Here is a 19,135-nt window from a genome sequence, read left to right on the forward strand (position 1 = left end):
TCTGCTTTTCATCAGATTGTGCTGTCTAGCATATGGACTGTTTTTCAGTTGGTATTTTGGGTGCGTTTTTCAGTTCTGTGCTGTGGCGTGTGGCTGGGGACCATGGCACTCCATATGGTGGCTTTCATACTTTCCTGCAGGTGTAAAAGAAAGGATATAAGAGAACACTGTTCGAGATAAAGGTTAGAGCAATTCTAGGTTTGAAATGTCTGTTCAGAGCAAGAACAAGACATTTCAAACTGCTTAGTGAAAAGACTCTAGCATATTGTAAATGTTTTACTGACATTTCTTAAGAAAATCCATTTTGTATTTTTATCTCTGTTAAATAACAATCTGCTGCCTCTTTGAAATAAACTGACAGTTTATCAATATCAGATGTCTTTAACATGATGTAACTTAGGCACAGAGAGGGGAAATCAAGGATGCATAAACAGCCCCTACTACAAACAACACTCACTGTAGTTGAATGGAGCAGTAGGAAGTGAACATATCACAGGGAAAGCACAGCTACTTCCTTAAAACTCATTGGCAGGCCTCTCAGTAATTACTGTCATATGGTCATGATTTACCCAAAGGGCCAGATCAAAACTGAGCTATGACTAGTTGGGATTAATCATTTCAAACTAGGCTCTTCTAACGAGGGTGACACCTGCTTGTTAATCCTGCTGTGAAAAGAATTTTGGTCCATGTTGGAGTGATGTCTTTTATAACTGTAGCATCATGTTTTCAAAATTAGGCTCTTTAGGTAAGGCTTGCCTGTTCTCTTCATTTTGCCTGGATTTTCCTGCATGGAAGCTTTCAAATTGCTGCTGCTTAGCAAACACGCTCAGTGGGTTTGCGGTTTATCCCACCAGCCTCTAAGCAAAGCCTTTCTGGTGCAGGGCAGTCCCACAGAAGGGATTACTATAAAAAGGCTTTAAATACAGTCTGTAATCAGAAGAGCTTTTTATTTGTTTCATGTTTCTGCCCTCTAGGTACCTTTGGCAGCACGATGCATAGGCGTTCTGCAGCTGAAAGAGCCTGACATACTGAAAACAGATAGTGGATATCACATTTCACTCAGTTTTAGTAGTAATGGATAGGACTATGATAATCAGTCCAGAGTATTTAATGTCTATGTGATTTAATGTCTAGCCTTTTTAGATTAATTAAAAGCATGAAGGATGAAATCTTCTTTCTTCCATGGCTTCCTAAATAGCAGCAGTTCACTCCAAATTAATGCCGTTATCTATTTTAATTTCACCCTTATTTCCACTTCATGTTTGGCACTTTGTAAATGCTTCCTTGTCTCCCTTATTGCTGACTTGGACAAGGAGGATGTCTATTTAAGAGACAGCTTTGCTTACCTGGTGATTGTCCCAAAAGGCAAAGCTATATTTGGTTCTGACTGACAGAATTTATACTTTTAAAAACATTATACTAAGTATACATTTTTACATGGGCAGAGAAGGCTTACAGTCATGAAAAGCAAAAAAGAGTAGTTTAAGTATTGAAGTTTTTGTTTCTAAAAAAAAAAAAAATTATTTATTAGTAAGTCCTATGAGTTATTAAATGATTAAAATTTTAAATAAAAACTGATTTACATGTGTTAGTGCTGAAAAATCAATTGTTATTAAATCAAGGTTTCATTGAAAATACAAAATTACATTACCTTATGATCTTTCTGGGCATATTTCTGTATAAATATAAAAAGTAGTCTAACATGTTTCTTATGGTGCCTGACATTTGCTTTAGGAATGTAGTGAAACTGAGTGGGGAGACTCAGGGCTTTTTACCAGGTCAGGTTCAGATCAGAACAAATCATAGCATCTGGTGTACTGTGACTAAGAATCAGTCAAATTGTTCTGATTCATCTTATACTCCTTCATTTTACTTTTGAGTTATATGGGAGAGAGTTAAGCTAGGATATGTCCCTGACATTAATACAACTTGCTGCCTGCAGCTGGTTTGTAATTATATCATCTTAATGGCAAGTAAAGAAGACCATAGCAGACAGAAGAGAAAATATCAAACCAAACTACACCTATGCTGATTATTTTTAACAGAAAGAATTTTAACATTTATACTGGAAAGAAATGTTGTATTAAGAGAATATTCAGGAGAAAACTTTATGGCTATAAATACAGTATTATCAGCAGTAGTAATGCCATCCAAGAAATTTGCTATAAACTCTGAGATATTTATGTAAACTCATTGGTGTTGATGAGGAGAAAAGTAATGAATAAACAGTTTTGATGCACAATGTGAAAGCAGCAAAGAATTTACATTCTCTAAAAATAATTAAAATTCTGACAACAATTCTTGTCTTTTTCCCGGATAGGTACCCATTACACCATTTCTTTGGTGAAGGCTATTCAGCAGTGGTGACATCTTCCAATCGACCACTCTGCAAATTATTATCTCTGGACTCCCAGCTGACACCCTGCCGGAGGCTAGAGCTACTGAGACAACTGGAATTGTGCCTGCTTTGGTCAAGGTTTTTTCTTTCACCGAGGGAAAAAAGAAAAGATGAAGTTGGGCAAAGTGGAGTTTTGCCATTTTCTTCAGATACTAGCTCTTTTCCTGTGTCTTTCTGGGATGAATCAAGCAGAGCTCACGAGGTCCAGGTCAAAGCCCTATTTTCAATCAGGGAGGACGAGAACCAAACGCAGCTGGGTGTGGAATCAATTCTTTGTGCTGGAAGAATACATGGGTACAGACCCACTCTATGTAGGAAAGGTAGGGGATTTAAATAAACTTTGGAGGGTGCAGATGCTTGCTTTTTGATGTGTTAATATGATGCAACCTAAAAATTGTAATTCTGTTATCCCAGGACAGCAACACTTTGCATTCTTGTAAGAATGCAAGGTTCCTGATGCAATTTTCTTTAAGAGCTCTACATATTAACACTGCTTGTTTAACAAAGTACAGTAATGAAAGTGTTTCACCGCCACTGATAGAAAGAAAATGTTTATTACTTATACTAAGTTTTAAAGCAAAGGAACATAATAATGGGAATTCTTTCTCGAACATAATGATGAGTATTCTTTTTTAAGAGTTAACAGCTAGTCCCAGAAAAAAAGTAGTTCTGTATTGTGTTGTTTGCTCCCTAAAACTCAGCACTACTGAAAGCAAGAGAGAAAGAATCAGGCGTCTGTGGGTGTGATGAGTGAGAAGGAGGGCATGTCTGAATTACTGCTATTCTTTGACATTGCCTGGCTGGCAGATTGGCACCTTGGGGGCCTCACTGTCCTCTGTGCACAGCACAGCCTTGTGGCTTTACCTCGCCTGCGATGGGCACAGGTCCAGTACAGAGCCAGCCATTTTCCATCAGGGCATCCCAAATGGTTCGTTGTGAGTGCCCGCCACGGCACATGGAGCACACTGAGCACAGCTGTGAATCCAGGACTTAGCTCATTTACTGCCTTGTGCTAGTGGGTAATACGCTGCCTTCAGCAATTATGCAGGGGAAAAAAAAAGCCCACAAAACAAAACCCCCTCTTGTGTTTCTCTGTAACATTTATGTGTAATCATCTTATTGAAAGGAAAACCCATTTTCTCGGTAATATCAGAATCAATAAATAGAGTTTCTCATTAAAATACAGCAAATGCATAGAAAACAAGGGAATGACAGCTTTTGGCACAACGGCATGCTTACAGAAAAAGAGATGAAGTAATCTGAAATCCACTGCTTCAAGTATACGAAAGCAATGCATTTCAGCTTACTTAATTCATCCTACTGAGACAAAACCTTGATGTTTGTGTTAATACAGTTAAGCGCTTAGAATTTAATCACACCAACGGAATAATCAAGTTAAATAGGGAACTGCATTCATGACTGCAGCTATGGTTGTGTTTAGGTGCTTTTCTGAATTGGGACTGGTACTTTGCATAATTGAACCTTTAAGAAAGGTGTGCTAGATTCAGAAACATCATCTTGTATTACAGTGATATTGAAAGTTTTGGTAAAGTTTTGCGTTATGTAGCAGTATCCATTCTGATGCCACACAGCTGCTAGTTGTCTGTGTGGGTTTGTCTTTTAGGCAAATATGTCCCCAGGTTGGAGTTTCTCTTGTGGCTCTGGAAATGGCCTATTTGGCATTCTTTCCCACTGATAAAAAAAGAAGTGTGGCTTGCAAATTTGAATTTCTCTCCTGGAAAAGAAGCGTTTTGAAATACTTGAGTGAAGACTAGTTTTGATCTGTAGTAATTCTCATGTTCAGTCGATTGCTATATTATGGCCAGAAGTTCTGTGGTAGTGCTATAGTACACGATATTTGCATGCATGTGGTTATTTTTAGCTCCACAGTCTGCTCTTTCCCGTCCTTTGCTAGAGTCCTAGCATTCACAAGCAGATATCTTCCAAAACTCAACCTTTTTTTTTTTTTTCCCTCCTGAAACATTCTGTGCCAAGCCTGCTTTTGTATCAGCAGTATGAATTGTTGGCTCAGGAATTTGTACCAGCAATCCGTTTTGTAGGAAAAGCAGATAAAATTTTTCACTTACAGAAGGAAGCCCATCTTTCTGGAAGCACAGTCCTTGCTGAGCATCTTGTAAGATAAGATGTGCCCAGTTCCTAACCTTCTCACTGTAGAGGCTTTTCAGTGTGTGGCTGTTGAGGTGCAATCATGACCAGAGCTGGATTCCCACACAGGGGACCAAAAAGGTGAAGGAGTGAATTTCTTTCTGTGTCTTAATATCTTATGTGTAACACCACTCAGAAGTGAGCAGTAGTCACCTTCCTCCCCCTCTTCTCCTCTTGAAAATATTGTTGCTCTTGTTTAAAATCCTTTGCAAGCAGGTAGGGACAGAGAAGACTGAGATTTGGCTGGGAAGGATGGATTACATTTTCCTCTTTTTAATTTTTTTTTTTTTCCCCTTGGTGAGGAAGCTGCAGCAAGCAAAAAGCTGGCATAACTCACTTTTCTCATCAAATGAAGTGGAAGCAGCAACCAGACTCTGCAGAGTGCTCTGCTTCTGGGGAGGCCAGTCCTGCACTGCCTTACGTTCAGGATGCTTTGCAGGGTGCCAATCTAACTGCACATCCAGGAAAGACAGACCTTCTTTCAGCTTTTTAAGGTCTGTGAGATAAAAAGGCTTCAGAAACACTCAAGCAAATGGAGCTGTAATGGGGAATACTGTCTCCTTGCCACTATTCAATTTTGCAAAGCCCTAGGCAATTCTGGTTGGAAGGCAGCATTTGGGGGATGTCAGGGTTACATGGCAAATCATTCAAGAGTTGTGAAATACCAGTGTTAATTCTGCGTTCAGCACTAGCTCTGTCCTCCTGAGTGTCTGCATGCTGACACTTTAATTACATGATCATGCAGGGTAAAATCCTATTCCTCGTAAATAATGTAGTAGGGTTCTTACTCAGCTCAGTAAAACAAGTCCTTCCCTTAATTTTTTTCAGTGTTTTCATGTTTGTTTAACAAGACATCACATCTATATCTGAGGTATACTGCAGCCTTCCTTCTGCACATCCTTATTTTGTTTTCCTAAATGCATATTTTTTTATTATTATTATTAAGGCAGTAGGGCCTGTTTCTCATGTGACTCTGGAGAAACCTCTGGAGATGTTCCATTAATTTTACTCTAATAGGAGTCAGAGGTGACAGAAGTTTGGTGCCTTTTTTTATTCTCTGCTTCTAAAATTTAGGTCTTTCCTCTCTATGATATGAATTCTAATCATCTTGGATGTAATTCTGAGCACCTCTTGGGATGTGCTTAACATGTAATCAGATTATGGACTGAACCATACACAATTCTTTTCTGTTGGTCAGCACAGCATATGTTATGTTCACATGAAGGGCTGAAGCATTTAACTGTTTAGCACATTAAACTGTTTGAAGAGGCACTGTTCTCTTCCAGACATGCCATGTAGGAGGTGAGGCAGTTAACTGTGATGCTTATTGAGGTAGAAACATAGCTGGCTTCTGTTTTCTGAAAAATGCTTACTATTGCCTGGTAATATGTTTTCGTGAAATGCCTTACTCTGTATTTTCCTTGTAAATGACGTTAATGGAATCTGTTGGGGGGGGGGGGAAGTATAGAGCAGTTTTAAACGATTTTAAATGTAAACACCTAAAATTAGGAATGTATGCTGATTATTATGTTGATTATTTGAAAAACTGTATACGGTCTTGTAAGTGAAGTTTCTTTCCATGGGTACACATTGGCAAAAAGGGGTGCAGTAAAAGTAGAACTTGAATGTTTTGTTGATACTTTTTGGTTTTGTTACATAACTATCAGACATTCAGAGTTTGGGTATTTTTGGTGTGGTGGATTGGGGGTTTTTTATTATTATTTCTTTTAATGTCTTCTGCTGCAAGAGTATGAGTCTCATCAAAAGCATTATAATGACACGAAACCTCTGCCAGTAATAATTTCATTTTTCTTATTTGGTTAAAAAACCCCAAACAAACAAAAGAAGCAACAGATAAACCTGAAGAAACTAAACAAGTCTTTGAACTCCATGTGAGATGCTTATGGATAGCTGGCTTTACTGTTTTCTTTTGGATCCAAACCAACTCTCCTTTTCCAATAGCTGTAAATTTAGGTATAGTTACAGGGCAGTTTCAAGCTTTTTGCTGAGTTGAACTCTTCCCTTGAGATCTCACTAACATGTGAAGGACTGAAAATAAAAGACAGAGACTTTTGACTGAGCACAAACCCAAGAAATTCAGATGTAGCTTTGAGAGGCTCAATGGTGATTCTCAAAAATAATGCTTTGAACTCATAAGATACCCTGAGTGAGTTTTTTTAATTTATAATGTAAGAGAAAGTAAAGTGTAAGTCCTAACCTGCATTTTCTAGATTGCAAAATCAAGAAAAAAGGTTGAAGGAGTGAACTAAGAGCATATAGTTTTCTGTGTTTCATAGTCATTGCCTTCCAACACAATTTTACCTGCCTCTTCTGACTGTTTTAAGGTAAATGAACCTGTTAGATTCAATTTTCAAACATGGACAAAAGTGCAGAAAAGCTAATATTTGCATTATTATTTTCTGGAGTAGTACAGAATGAGTGGCATATGAAAAAAAATGAAGTGAAATTAAGCTTTTCCTGTAAAATTAGGTAATTTAAGAGAATTTTCAGGTTTTACAAGTTTTAAGAGTACTTACAGGCAGGGTCAGGAAACGGTTTTTAAAGCAGCAATATAACAAGTTTATGTTATTATTAGCGCAGAGAGTGGGTAGCTTCTTTCCAGTCTCCTCATTTTGGAGGGAAGGAGTCTGGGTAGGGGAGGACACTGGAGTTTTGGGTTAATGCTTTGTTTTTCAAAGGTGTTGGTGAATATATCAATAAGGTGACAGTATCATGTGCTATATTTATCTGTGGTGTGACCTTGTCTCAGGCTATGCAGATGCACTCAGAAGTAGGGCTCTTTTCATGTAATCATAGCCTGACAATTTCAGATGTGTCTGATAAATTTTGACTGAGCTGGATAATAAATGTCTTTGCTAAAACACTTTAAGGCAGTGAGTACTGTGGAAGTACTGGCCACTCAGTCAAACTCAGACTGAACTCTGGGAATATTATTGCCATTTTGGGAAATGGACAGGACATGGGGTGATTTTACAGAGGCTAAATATAGGTAAAAAGGACTGGGCTGCCTCACTTGCACATAATGAAGAAGGATGTTAGTCATGTCCAATTCCCCGGAGGGATCTCACCCTCCTGCTGCATCTAGAGGCACTCACAGGGACTATGGCTCTCTGCTCAGCTTTAGTCTGTGTTTTTTCCCCTCCAAGCATCCTGTGCAAGGTAAATGTTCATGTCTGCTCTGCAAGTCAGCTCCTGGCTGAGAATATCCTCAGCTCTGCAGATTTTTGTTCATTTTCCACCCCAAGTAGTTTTGGAAAAAAAGATTCAAACAAACTCAGATCAACTATTTTTCATCTTTCTTTGTGGCCTCTGTGTGGAAAACAGAAAACATAATAACTCAGAAAGAAACTTTGCTTTTGTTATATTTTTTCTCCCTTTGTGTTATCTTTACTTTTATCATAATCTTTGAAGCACTGTTGTTTTATATACTCCCAGAAGGCCATTTATGAAAAGGAAAAAGCAAATCTGCTGTATTTCTGATATTTATCCATCTCAGAAACTCTTTGCTTTTCTGTGCTATGAAAATTGATAACAGTTGACCTTTTGAGTAAAATGGCATGTGCCATTCCTGTCAAGTATTTTCTGACCACAAGTGCTGCAAATGGAACAAATGAACAGGCTAAACAGCTAAGTCCTGCTTACTCGCTTTAGGTAATGAATAGGTCTTGGAGAAGTGAAGCTTCAGTTGTACTTCACAAGTATGACTTTACCATCTCAACTTGTTCTGTCCAGTCCCAGTATCACACCTTTTCTTCACTGGATAGTCACTGTGGGCATTGTGTTATTTCATGCTGTAATTTATTTGGATTACCCTAAATAACAGAGCGCTGACTGTCAATCCAAATTGACAGTTCCCTGCTCAGCATGCAGGGCTAAAGTGTCTCTGGGGAGAATGGTGAGATTAAGGCACACAGGAAGAATTATCCAAAAGGATAACCTAAAATCTGCTGCCTTTTCCTGGTCAGTTTCATCAGCCTGCACAGCTATAGTGTAATTTCCTCTTTCCCTCTTTACCAGAAGTTCTCTTTTCTCAAAGCTGAATGGATGCTGGAGAAGATTTTATGCCAGGTGATGACAATTTCTCAAGCCTAAGCACAAAAAGACAATTTGTATGTAACTTCATTATTGGAAGTGATAATAGAAATGGGAGACTTACGGTTGGATGCTGAACCAGAACATGTAGCTTTTTGATCTCTTTCTATAATATGGAACATTGATCCTAAACATGTGCCACTAGAGAAGAGGAAGGTTAGTGAAGGTGATGACAATATCAGTAAATTAGGCAGCCCTCATGGCAATTTTTTGTTCAATGGCACAGCCATGCTATTTATGTAATCCTGTAATACCAGTTCTGTATTTCAGCAGACAGAGAGGCTCTACCTGCAGTGCTCTGCTCTAGATGTCTTTTGGGCATTATTTAAAATTAAATATTACGAGTCTCTGACAAAATAGAAAAGCAAGAGTAAAAAATAATTTTGCAGTTATATGTAGATGAGAGGCTCCTGTATATGTGGCTGGTAATCAGAAAATGCCTTATTTTCAGGAGAGCATGAGATTTAAAGCTCTGATGTCAGTCAAGCTGATGCTGCTTCAGCTGACATTTTTAGTGATGTTCTGACATTACTTCTTCTTTTCATCTTCTAGGATTGTACTCGGTCCCTTAGTTCTTGTTATTGGCTGTCATCCAGCATCCGGTTTTATGTTTGTCCTCTTGTCTCACACTGTTCTGTGTTAATGGCATTAGAAATACAGCACTGTAAAACTATGGTTATTAGGAACTTTGAGTATTTGAATTGTTCTAAGACTAAGGAGGTCCATTCATTAATTATTTTGCTAGCTAAAATTCAAGCAGACACAACCCCTGCTCTTAGGCAGTGGTCTCATAAGGCAAGAAATAATAACAGACTAAGAAACAATGCTAGAATTCAAAGAACTATAGGGTTAATCAACATCTGAAAATAGTTTGAGAACAGTGGGTCACTAGTGTGGGTCACTTGTTTGCTTTGAAGATAGAATATTTCTTTTTCTGAAAATGAGACTCATACAATATTTTAAAACATTATGAACGTATAACAGAGAATTCTTTCCTGCCTTTACTTCCCAGTGTTTATAGATGACAAGTTGGTTGAAACTTTTAAATGCAGACCTATTTAATATCTATGATAGTACAAGACTACATCTTCTTTCAGACCGGTAAAATAAAGGATGTTTTCCAATTGCTTTCAAAATATCAGAATGCATATGCTTTATAGTTTTACATCTTGTAGCCTGCTGTCACACTACCTTTTTCATGTTGCCTTTCTTTTTCTTATACATCTTCTGTTAGCCATAAATGCCTGTCTACAGACTCATTGGGCATTCATTTCATGTATTAAGTATTTTCCATGTGTCACCATATAAAAGTGCTGCCAGGGCTGCTGCTGCCTTGTCATAATTCTACTGCTGAATTTCTTCTTTACTTCACATTTGTTTTTAAATATTATATTGCATTTCTTAATTCCCCCCCCCCCCTTTTTTTTCCCCCCAATAATCATTTAATAAAATAGTACCTGTGTACATAAGTCAATGTTTCAGTGTTGACTTTAATACTTAAAGGGAGGACCTGGGACAATGTATTTAAAAAAAAACGGAATGGTTCCTTTGTGTGCAATAAGCTGGCTTTTACATAAATACACTGGTGATAAGTACTGGAAAATCTCTTTGGTATAATCTTTTTGTCTCAGCATTATGCATTTCCTTGGAAGAGATAGCTGAGCAAAGTGCTAATGGTGGAACTGCTGAGAGAAAAAAGATGTTAATACACTAGGTTACTCAGTTCTTTTAGAATAACTATCAGCTATGTCATGCTACCAGCATCTTCTCTGTCACTTTTGCACTGGAAGAGACACTTACTGTCATGTAAATTAGAGACAAGTAGCTCTTAGAAAAGGCAGTGGAGTGTGTGCTCTAGAACTCTAATTCTGTCTCAACTGTCCAAACCATGGTCATGGTATGCGTACCGGCCTATACCAAGAGCAGAAATTTGAGTATGTCATAATACTTAATCTTTCATAACTTCAAGGTTATAAGAAGGAAGATTAGCCAGTTAATAATAGGGAGAGGGGTTGTTTACATAAATTTTGTGAACACCTAACTATACATCACTTGAGCTCAATGAACAAATGAGAGCCCACTTAACCTTCCCAGGCAGGTATTATTAAGTTTGTGCTTGAAGAAACTCATTGGAAACAGACACTGATCACCAAAATCAGTAAATAGGTTCATAAAATTGAAGAATATATTTAGGATTATTTCTTGCAGATGTTCTTAAAAAAAAAAAATACTACCATTAATAATTCTGTCAATGTAAAAATATTTAATGATGTTACAGACCTGTGCTGTTGCAAAAATAATATTGTTATTTATGTAGGTGTAAGGCACATAGTATGGTAGCAGCACACTACTAGTCATAAACATAGCAAAGAATAGGCCTTATTTTTCTTCCAGATGAATAGGAATACTGAGACAGATATAATTCTTTTGCATACAGAAGTTCATGTGCCATTACTCATGTACCAGAAAACACAAACTATACCTTACTGACTTGGTATCAAGCTGTCTTTTTCAGAGTCCTCCCTTGGGAGAAGAAGATAATTCTAAACATTCAAGAAGGCAATTTTTTTTAATATGTTTTGATTATGAGGTTATGCTGCTCATGGAGTAACTGAAGATATAGTCCAGAATCTTCAGATCAGTTTTATTCACCCTAGGAGACCATTTGAGAATATTGATGTTGTAATACAAATATCTGGTCATTTCAAAATTGAATTTTTAACTTATATTTTATTCTGTAGGTTAGTGAAAGAGGAATACTGAGGATTGATTTGCAACATATATCAACATATTCCACATTTTGACAGTGAAGAAATAGTGCCTTCCTTTCATATAGTACTGTAATATTTTCAAAGCACCAAAGGGTTGCATTGTGGCATTTCATGTGAGTGAAAAGGTGAATGCTAAGAACAATTAAGGACAGTCTGAAATAATATTCTGCCTACATCACAGAAAATTCTTAGGCCCTCTCTGAGTAGAAAGAAAGAAATTTTATGTCATTTTCTAGGACATAGAAGGAGATTTTGCTGCATGAATTCCAGGAAACCTTGCCAGAGTCACACTGTTTTATTTAGTTTTCCTGTTTCTGTAAATTGTGAGAAATTACCTTAAGGATTACTGAGACGCCCAATTCTGTTGCTGTGGAGTGTGTGAGAAGAATTGAACCCAAAAAGTTATTTTTCATTTGAAATGCTTCTAAAATATGGAAAATCTGGTAGTTGGGTAGTACATGTGTAAGGATGATAAGCAGCTTAAACATTTCATACTGAGGTACCAAATTGTAACCCTGCTGACTAGGCAATCAGGCAATTTGTTTCCTTACAAGGTAGGCAGGTGTTGTATTAGGGGAAGTATAGCTTGTTATCCTGTAACAATGAAAAGTTTTGAAACACAGCTGGGAAAGGCAGATGGTCATTTCTTAAGTTTCCATAATCATGGTATAAACGTAATGCCATAAATTAGCAAAATACTTAACTTGTCTTTCTTACACAATCCATACACATTATACAGGCAGAGCAGGCATTTGGAAAAGTGCATGACATATTTTTATGTTTCTTTTTTAATTGGCAAGGTTGTCATTCTACATAGTCTACACTTTAAAAACTTTAAATAATTCAACTTGCCCCTGTACGTTCATAATCTTCATGCATGTGTGGACTGTTATCTTTCCCACCCATCTTTCACCCTTCACCGCTTAGCTGCTGCTTAGCCAAGCAATAGTTTTAAAAGGTTTTCCTTTTTAGTCAACACTGTAGTCTTGTGTTTATCCATACTGCTCTTTTATTCATCCCCTCCTTTTTTTGAATATCTTCTTGACAGTGAAAAGCTGTGAACAAAAGCATGCTATGGTAGCTTCATCTAAACAGGAAATAAGCCAAGTGAAACTGTTACTTCCTTTCTCATTGTAAGATTCAAATTGCACTATTCATGTTTGTTTCTCTCTTTGCAAGTTCATGTTCACTACCATGCTGAGAATCTTAAAGCCTTATTGCTTTTCTGTTCTATTTATCTTTATGCTGAATCAAGCATACTTCTGAGTGAGTATCAGTCCCAAAGCGAACGAAATAATAGTTGTTTGAAACATTTCAATATGTTTGACTGACAAACCAAGTGAAGTCATGTCAAACAAGGTTTTATGGAGCAAACATGCAGGAATTAGAATGATAGCAGTGATGAAGCATATACACAAATGGGTATATATGTCTAGGAAACAGTGGAGGGACCTCACATTGAGGAATAATTAATTCCTGCTTGTACTGACACATTTATTTAATTCATATTTATCTTAAGATTCAATGAAAATGTAAAAATTCGAGTCTATACTGGTTTTAGTTTAGGAAAATAGAGATTGCAAAAGTTAAATAGATGAAACAGTATGGCAGAGAGTATATGTGAGATGGGAAGGAACATGATGAAGTATTTTGCTTTGTTTTTATCACTTTGGAGTCTGAAAAAACTGAAAGCAACATACCAAAGAAATCAATGAGAAAATAATTTTAGATTAAGATAAAACAATCTAATCACAGAATGGGTCTGGTTGGGAGGAAACACAGTGGGTTGTCTAGTCCAGCCTCCCTGCTCAAGCAGGGTCATCCCAGACCACACAGCACAGGATTGTGTCCAGACAGCTCTGGAGTATTTTCTTTGAGGGAGACTTCACAATTTCTGTGAGTAGCCCATTCCAGTATGTGGTCACCTGCATAATAAAAACATTCTTCCTCATGTTCAGGTGAACCTTTCTGTGCATCAGTCTCTGCCTGTTGCCTCCTGTTCCATTGCACGGCACTACTGTGAAGAGTCTGGCTCCATCTTCTTGGCAACTCTCTTCAGAATCTTACAGACATTGGTGAGGTCCTCTTTCAGTCATCTCTTCTTGAGGCTGAACATGCCCAGCTCCCTCAGCCTGTCCTTGTAAGAGAGATGCTCCAGTCCCCTAGTCATCTTTGTTGCTTTCTCTTTGACCTGTTCCAGCAGTTCCATGGAGATCCAGGAGCTTTCTCTGGCACTGAGGAGAACAGAACTGGACACAACACACCAGATGTGGCCTCACCTGGGCTAAGTAGAGGGGCAGGATCACCTTCCTTGACTTGCTGGCAATGCTGCTCCTAATGCAGGCCAGGATACCACTGGCCTTCTTGGCCACAAGAGCACACTGGCCCATGGACATTTTCTTGTCGAACAGGATTCCCAGGTCCTTCTCCGAAGAGCTGCTTTTGAGCAGGCTACCCTTGGTCTGTCTGGGCCCATGGGGCAGGACCCTATACTTGCCTTTGTTGAATTTCAGACAGTTCCTCTCTACTCAGCTCTCCAACCAGTTGAGGCTCCTCAGAAAGGCTGCCCAGCCTTCTGGGATATTGGCCACTCCTTCCAGTTTTGTGTTATCAGGGAACTTACTGAGGAGACATCTGCCTCTTCATCTAAGTCATTGATGAATAAGTTAAATACTGGGTATAATTTTGAACCTTGGGAGGCACCACTAGTGACAGGCCTCCAACTACACCCTGTGACACTGACTGCAACCCTCTGGTTCAGCCAGTTGAGGATCACGTCATGTGTAGGTCCTGATTCCCTATGCTCCTTGCTAAAGAAGCTCTATGCATTTGTACGGATCACACATTGGTTTAGGTCACATCAATCCACCCTGTGGGTCCTAGAAAGGAGGCCTGACTTGGTTATGTTAACACAGATGGAATAGGAGGGCAGGTAGCCAGAGATCCAGTTACATCCAGGTTTGAGAAATATGCAGGGGAGTAGGTCTGTTAACTAGCAAATCTGTTTGAAAGAGACAGAAAGGTAAGTAAAGTTCATTTTTAATCAAAAGAGGAAAATGACATGTGCAGCAAGGTAATCTGTGACACAGGACATCAAAAGCAAGTATCATCGAGACAAAAACTAGTAGAACATGGTTTTGTGGCTCTTTACTGAGAGTAAGGAAGCAATGAATAGAAAATGAAAGATGTAAATATTTCTTATAAAACATTATTGGAGAGGGCTGGAGACTTTGGAATTTGTTCAAAAAAGCCTAAAACATGAGCAGCAGAGTGCCAAGCAGCACAGGACAAGACAGAATAGCACTCTATACGTAGAGGTTCCAAGAATAACTGGGTCAAGATAAAGCCTGGATAAGTAAAAAACAACGCGAAGATCTGGAAGAGTCCAAGCAAGTCTGAGCTCCCAGCAGACGGATGGAAGGATGCAAATATGTGCAGCTGTCAGGGAAGTAACTGGACCATGTCCAGATTGTTTCCAAACTAAGAGCCAAAAATCAAAATGATGAGTTCTCTGGTCTACCACTAAAGAAGACAGCTCGCGCCTTACAAAGCAAATGTTTTCTTGGGAGCTAAAGGGATGAAATAATGACACACATGATTTTCAGAACTTTAGTAGACACCTTTCCTACTAGACTGGTGTTTTGACATTGATCTTTTCATATAATTATATTTCCTCCCATTTGTTTGCAGGCTGCATGAGAATTTTTCTGTGCACACTAATTTCAATGTCCTGTCAAATACTATACAAGTCATAGTATCACATTCAACAATTTCCATTCATCTCTTATTTTAGTAAGCAGAGATGGGTGGACCATGATGGTCCATTCTGCTAGTCTGACGACAAAATCATCTTTCTGGGTTTTTATTTTTTTGCAGTTTTACTTCTAGTGGAACAAAGTGAAGTCAATGACTGCTTTTTATGTGGGATGATACAGACTGAGGGCCCAGGTGCTTTGTCAGGCTTCCAAAATACCTGCCAAGCAGAAAATCAGACTGTGAGAAAGATGGAAAGATTAAGATGTCCATCCTGATGACAGATCCTTCTGATTTAAAAATATAAGGGTCTGTATCTGATTACCATATAAAAAAGGGAAGATATTTACCTTTGCTTCTGAAATTATGTTATCATCTGTGTTTTAGACAGTGGCACACCTTCCAGTTCTGATCATTTGATGCATGCTTTGTATTATACTTAAAATACAAATATCATTTTGGAGCACAGTTTGAGGCTTTAGCAGCATGTGCTTACAATTTTTGTCTCAGTTTAGATTTTTTAAAAAATTACTTTGTAAAATAATTAGCAGGATAAAGGGGAGATATGCTGCAGATTCACCTTCAAGGTTAGAAGAGTTAAGTTTATTAGAGTGAACAAAATGATCTGCACTATCACAAATTTTCCTGGAATCAAACATTCCTGTACCTGTAAATATTGTTTACTGATAAGAGAACTTCAGCAGAAATTATGTGTGTGCCATTGTAGAGAGTCATGGCGAGAAACCAGATGTTTTTTCTTCTGTAGTAACTTGTATCTGGTGAAAATATGGGTGCAACTGAGGATGAACAGTATGCTCAAAATCAAAGGACATCTTTGGTTTGCAAAAGAACTAGTGCAATAAAATAAGATAGATTTTCTTAAACGTTATGGCACTGTTTAATAATTTTTGGCAGAGGATAACATCACTTGATAAACGGTGTCTTGCAAAGCAAGATAAGAGTTATTCTGTATATATTCCTGAAGTTTTCTGTCTCAGTAATCAATAGACCGTCTCTGATGTTTTTCCTGTAAGTTTGGGATCAACAAAAGCCTTTAATACTGTTAAACCTTTTGTCTCAGTATTTAAATACTTTCAGGGTGGAGTGTCAGAAGAAGCAGTAGGTTGACACATGGGAAGGGCCACTCAGGGCCTCAAGTCTTGACATTGGCTTGGAAACTCATGCAGAAAATATGAGGGCTTAATATGTGTCTGATTGTTTACAGACTAGAAAAAAAATTGTTCTTAAAAGTGACTGCATAAAATATACTGTGTTACTCAGTAGATGAATTCTATGTGTGAGTCACACCTGCCTGTTTCAATGATAATTTTTTCCCACTTATTATTGCCATTAGTCCTGCTGAGAGGCAGCAAACTGAGTGTCATCCACCAGACTTGTTTGTTATGTTCCACTGACTTACACCTGCAAAAACCCACTGTAAGCTATGAGGCCTTGCATTTTTGAAATGAGAACAGAAACTGAAGATGGCAGGGGTTTTACTTGCTTGTAACCAGGGGAAAGACTGAACCAAGATTGCAGTATGAACAGCTTGCATATGACCTGTCCACTGAGTCTGAAGTACGAGACAAAGAAAGGCATTGCTGGTTTTAAACTACCACCTTCTAATCATGCTGCATACTAATAGAACTTTTATGTTCTGTTTACTGTGCTAATGCATTTTTTCAATTATTAAATTGGCTTAGTTGGTTAATTCATTTTGTTTTTTACCAGTTAACATTGAATTCACTAGATTTGGTATTGAACAACTACTATCCTTCGATTTGTACCACTATTTTTGTCTATATATGGACACAATATCATGGTTTTATAAGTGAACTGGCATGCTTTACCTTTGACAAAAATCATTACAGAATTTAATAGTGTATTTTAGTTCCTTTGCTCTCTTATACAGGTGCTGCTTTTACCTGCCAATCTTCCACAAGTTTTAAAAGTAGTGGCAGAGCAAATGAAGGGTGTTCCTTATCTTGAGCTGTCATGATCACTGATCACCAGTCAGTGCCAATGACTTCTGTGAGCAACATGCTTTAGAGTTTCCCATGTATTCTTCACTGAAAACAAACTTTAAAAATCCCTGAACAATCTCTTCGCCTCTCATAAATTTTATTGAGCCAATATGAATAGAGATTAATGAAGAGAAGAAAAGTGGAAGAAGTGATGAAAAGGATGTATGTAGAGAAAAAAAAAAAAAACAGTCACAAACTCCCAGAAGAGCAGGGGTGATATTGGACAATGGATTCAACCGGTAGGAGTGTGTGGAAAGAGTGTGGCTGAAGAAACACGATGACCTTTGAAGACGTATATAAACTAGGGACAGGCGGAGAATATAAATTCTATCAGTGAATCACTAGTGAGATTAGAAAGTAGAACTTTCTTTTCACTTCAGAAAGTTTGGTTTTAGTGTTTTGAAATGTGTAGATCCTTCATTAATTTGACTAATCTGCTTGTGACTTTTATTTGCAGAAGCTCTTATTTGTGTTGTTTTCACAAGGTAACTTTCATCTATCTGTGAACAACGTAACTATTTATTAAAATGCCATTGTGTTTACAGGACAACTTGTGCAGTTTTGGTGGGAAAATGTACAGCAAAATAACACAAGGGGTTTTTGTTTCATGTGCAGAAACAGTTACTATTTGAAAAATATTTACTTAAAATAGCATTTTCTTTTTAACAGATACAAAAGTTTGGCACTATCTGTTAGTATACAGGGCTCAGAGGCTAATGAATAGGGATATCATTAATTATTTGGTTTCCCTTAAAACTGCAGCATCCTCAGCTAATAGAAGTTGTACCTTTCTTTCAGTGCACAGAGCTGTGCTGATTTACACCAAGCTCTATAGAGCTTCCCTAAGGGGACTTCCTTAAATGAAATGATCATTTTAATGGACCGCACAGAAGGTGCGAAACAGAAGTGGAAATGCCTTGAGTATAAAGTTCTGAACATTACAATTGGTGACAGAAGGCCTATCAATGAGACAGTAATCCTATAAAAATACAAAAAAAATCAGATTGTTTGTCGAATTAGACTTGCTTTAATATGGATGCATGCAAGGGGATAGCAAAGGAGCTGGAAACTTTCCATCTGCTTTGTATTCAAAGTGATTAGATTGTGATCACTTAGTCCAAGAGGATAGAAATGATGCACAGTTCTGCCAGGATGAGACATGCAAATTGGATCAATTAAGCTTTGAGAGCGCTCAGACAATCTGGTAGAGAAGTTTACATGCTGTGTCAAGTGAAACTTAGCAAAGATCAGTCTTGAATGCTGGGGGCAAGTATTATAGTGATTTAAACTCTAATCTCCAAGAGTAATTCATTGTTTTCAGATTTAGTTATAAAATAGATCAGATACTATAACAAAACAATCAGATACTATAATAAAAGATCCCTTAAGGAGACGTTTGATGGTACACCAGAAGTATGTCAGGAAAATAGCAGCAGTCATTTGAGTTGCAACATTTGAGGTTGATGAGAATTCAGACGAATTATCCTGTTTGCAGCAAACAGAATGCACAATTCTAGTAACTCCTGTACCTTCATGTTCATGACAATGTTTCAGAAGCAGGGAGTATTCTCATGAGTAGCTAACTGTGTGCACTGTTTTCATTGAACCAAAGCTCACTCAGAAGGCGTTCAACAAGAAAATGATCATTAGATAAGAGTGCTAAAATTTTATCAGAGACCATGTAAGAATTTGAATTGTGCACCCTTTTCAATGTCCTTTATAGTGTCTAAAGGACATGTTGTTCTAGATATACAGAGGGGTCTCTGTGGAAATTGAAAATCCTTAATACGTGTGAAATACTGGAAGCCTCAGAATTAGTTTTGAAAGAAGACACTAAAATTTTCAGTTGAATCCAGATAGCTTGCAGAATTAGAAACAGGTGTACACAATTTGAATTTTAAGGTAGATAA

At 37.8% G+C, this 19,135-nt stretch overlaps 1 protein-coding gene across 3 annotated transcripts in view; it reads left to right on the forward strand.

The window, feature by feature from the left end:
• The first annotated feature begins 2,354 nt into the window (after positions 1-2,354).
• The window catches only part of CDH7 (cadherin 7), a 78,988-nt gene continuing 62,207 nt past the window's right edge, over positions 2,355-19,135 (forward strand). For all 3 annotated transcript variants that reach the window (XM_066184100.1, XM_066184091.1, XM_066184108.1), the window contains exon 1: positions 2,355-2,718. In XM_066184100.1, coding sequence (XP_066040197.1) covers positions 2,509-2,718 — 210 coding nt within the window. In that variant the 5' untranslated portion in view covers positions 2,355-2,508. The remainder of the gene's footprint in view (positions 2,719-19,135) is intronic.

The sequence above is a fragment of the Chamaea fasciata genome, unplaced genomic scaffold (genome assembly GCF_029207755.1).
Source record: "Chamaea fasciata isolate MVZ Bird 193981 ecotype frontalis unplaced genomic scaffold, bChaFas1.0.hap1 SCAF_1, whole genome shotgun sequence".
Classification (NCBI taxonomy): domain Eukaryota; kingdom Metazoa; phylum Chordata; class Aves; order Passeriformes; family Sylviidae; genus Chamaea; species Chamaea fasciata.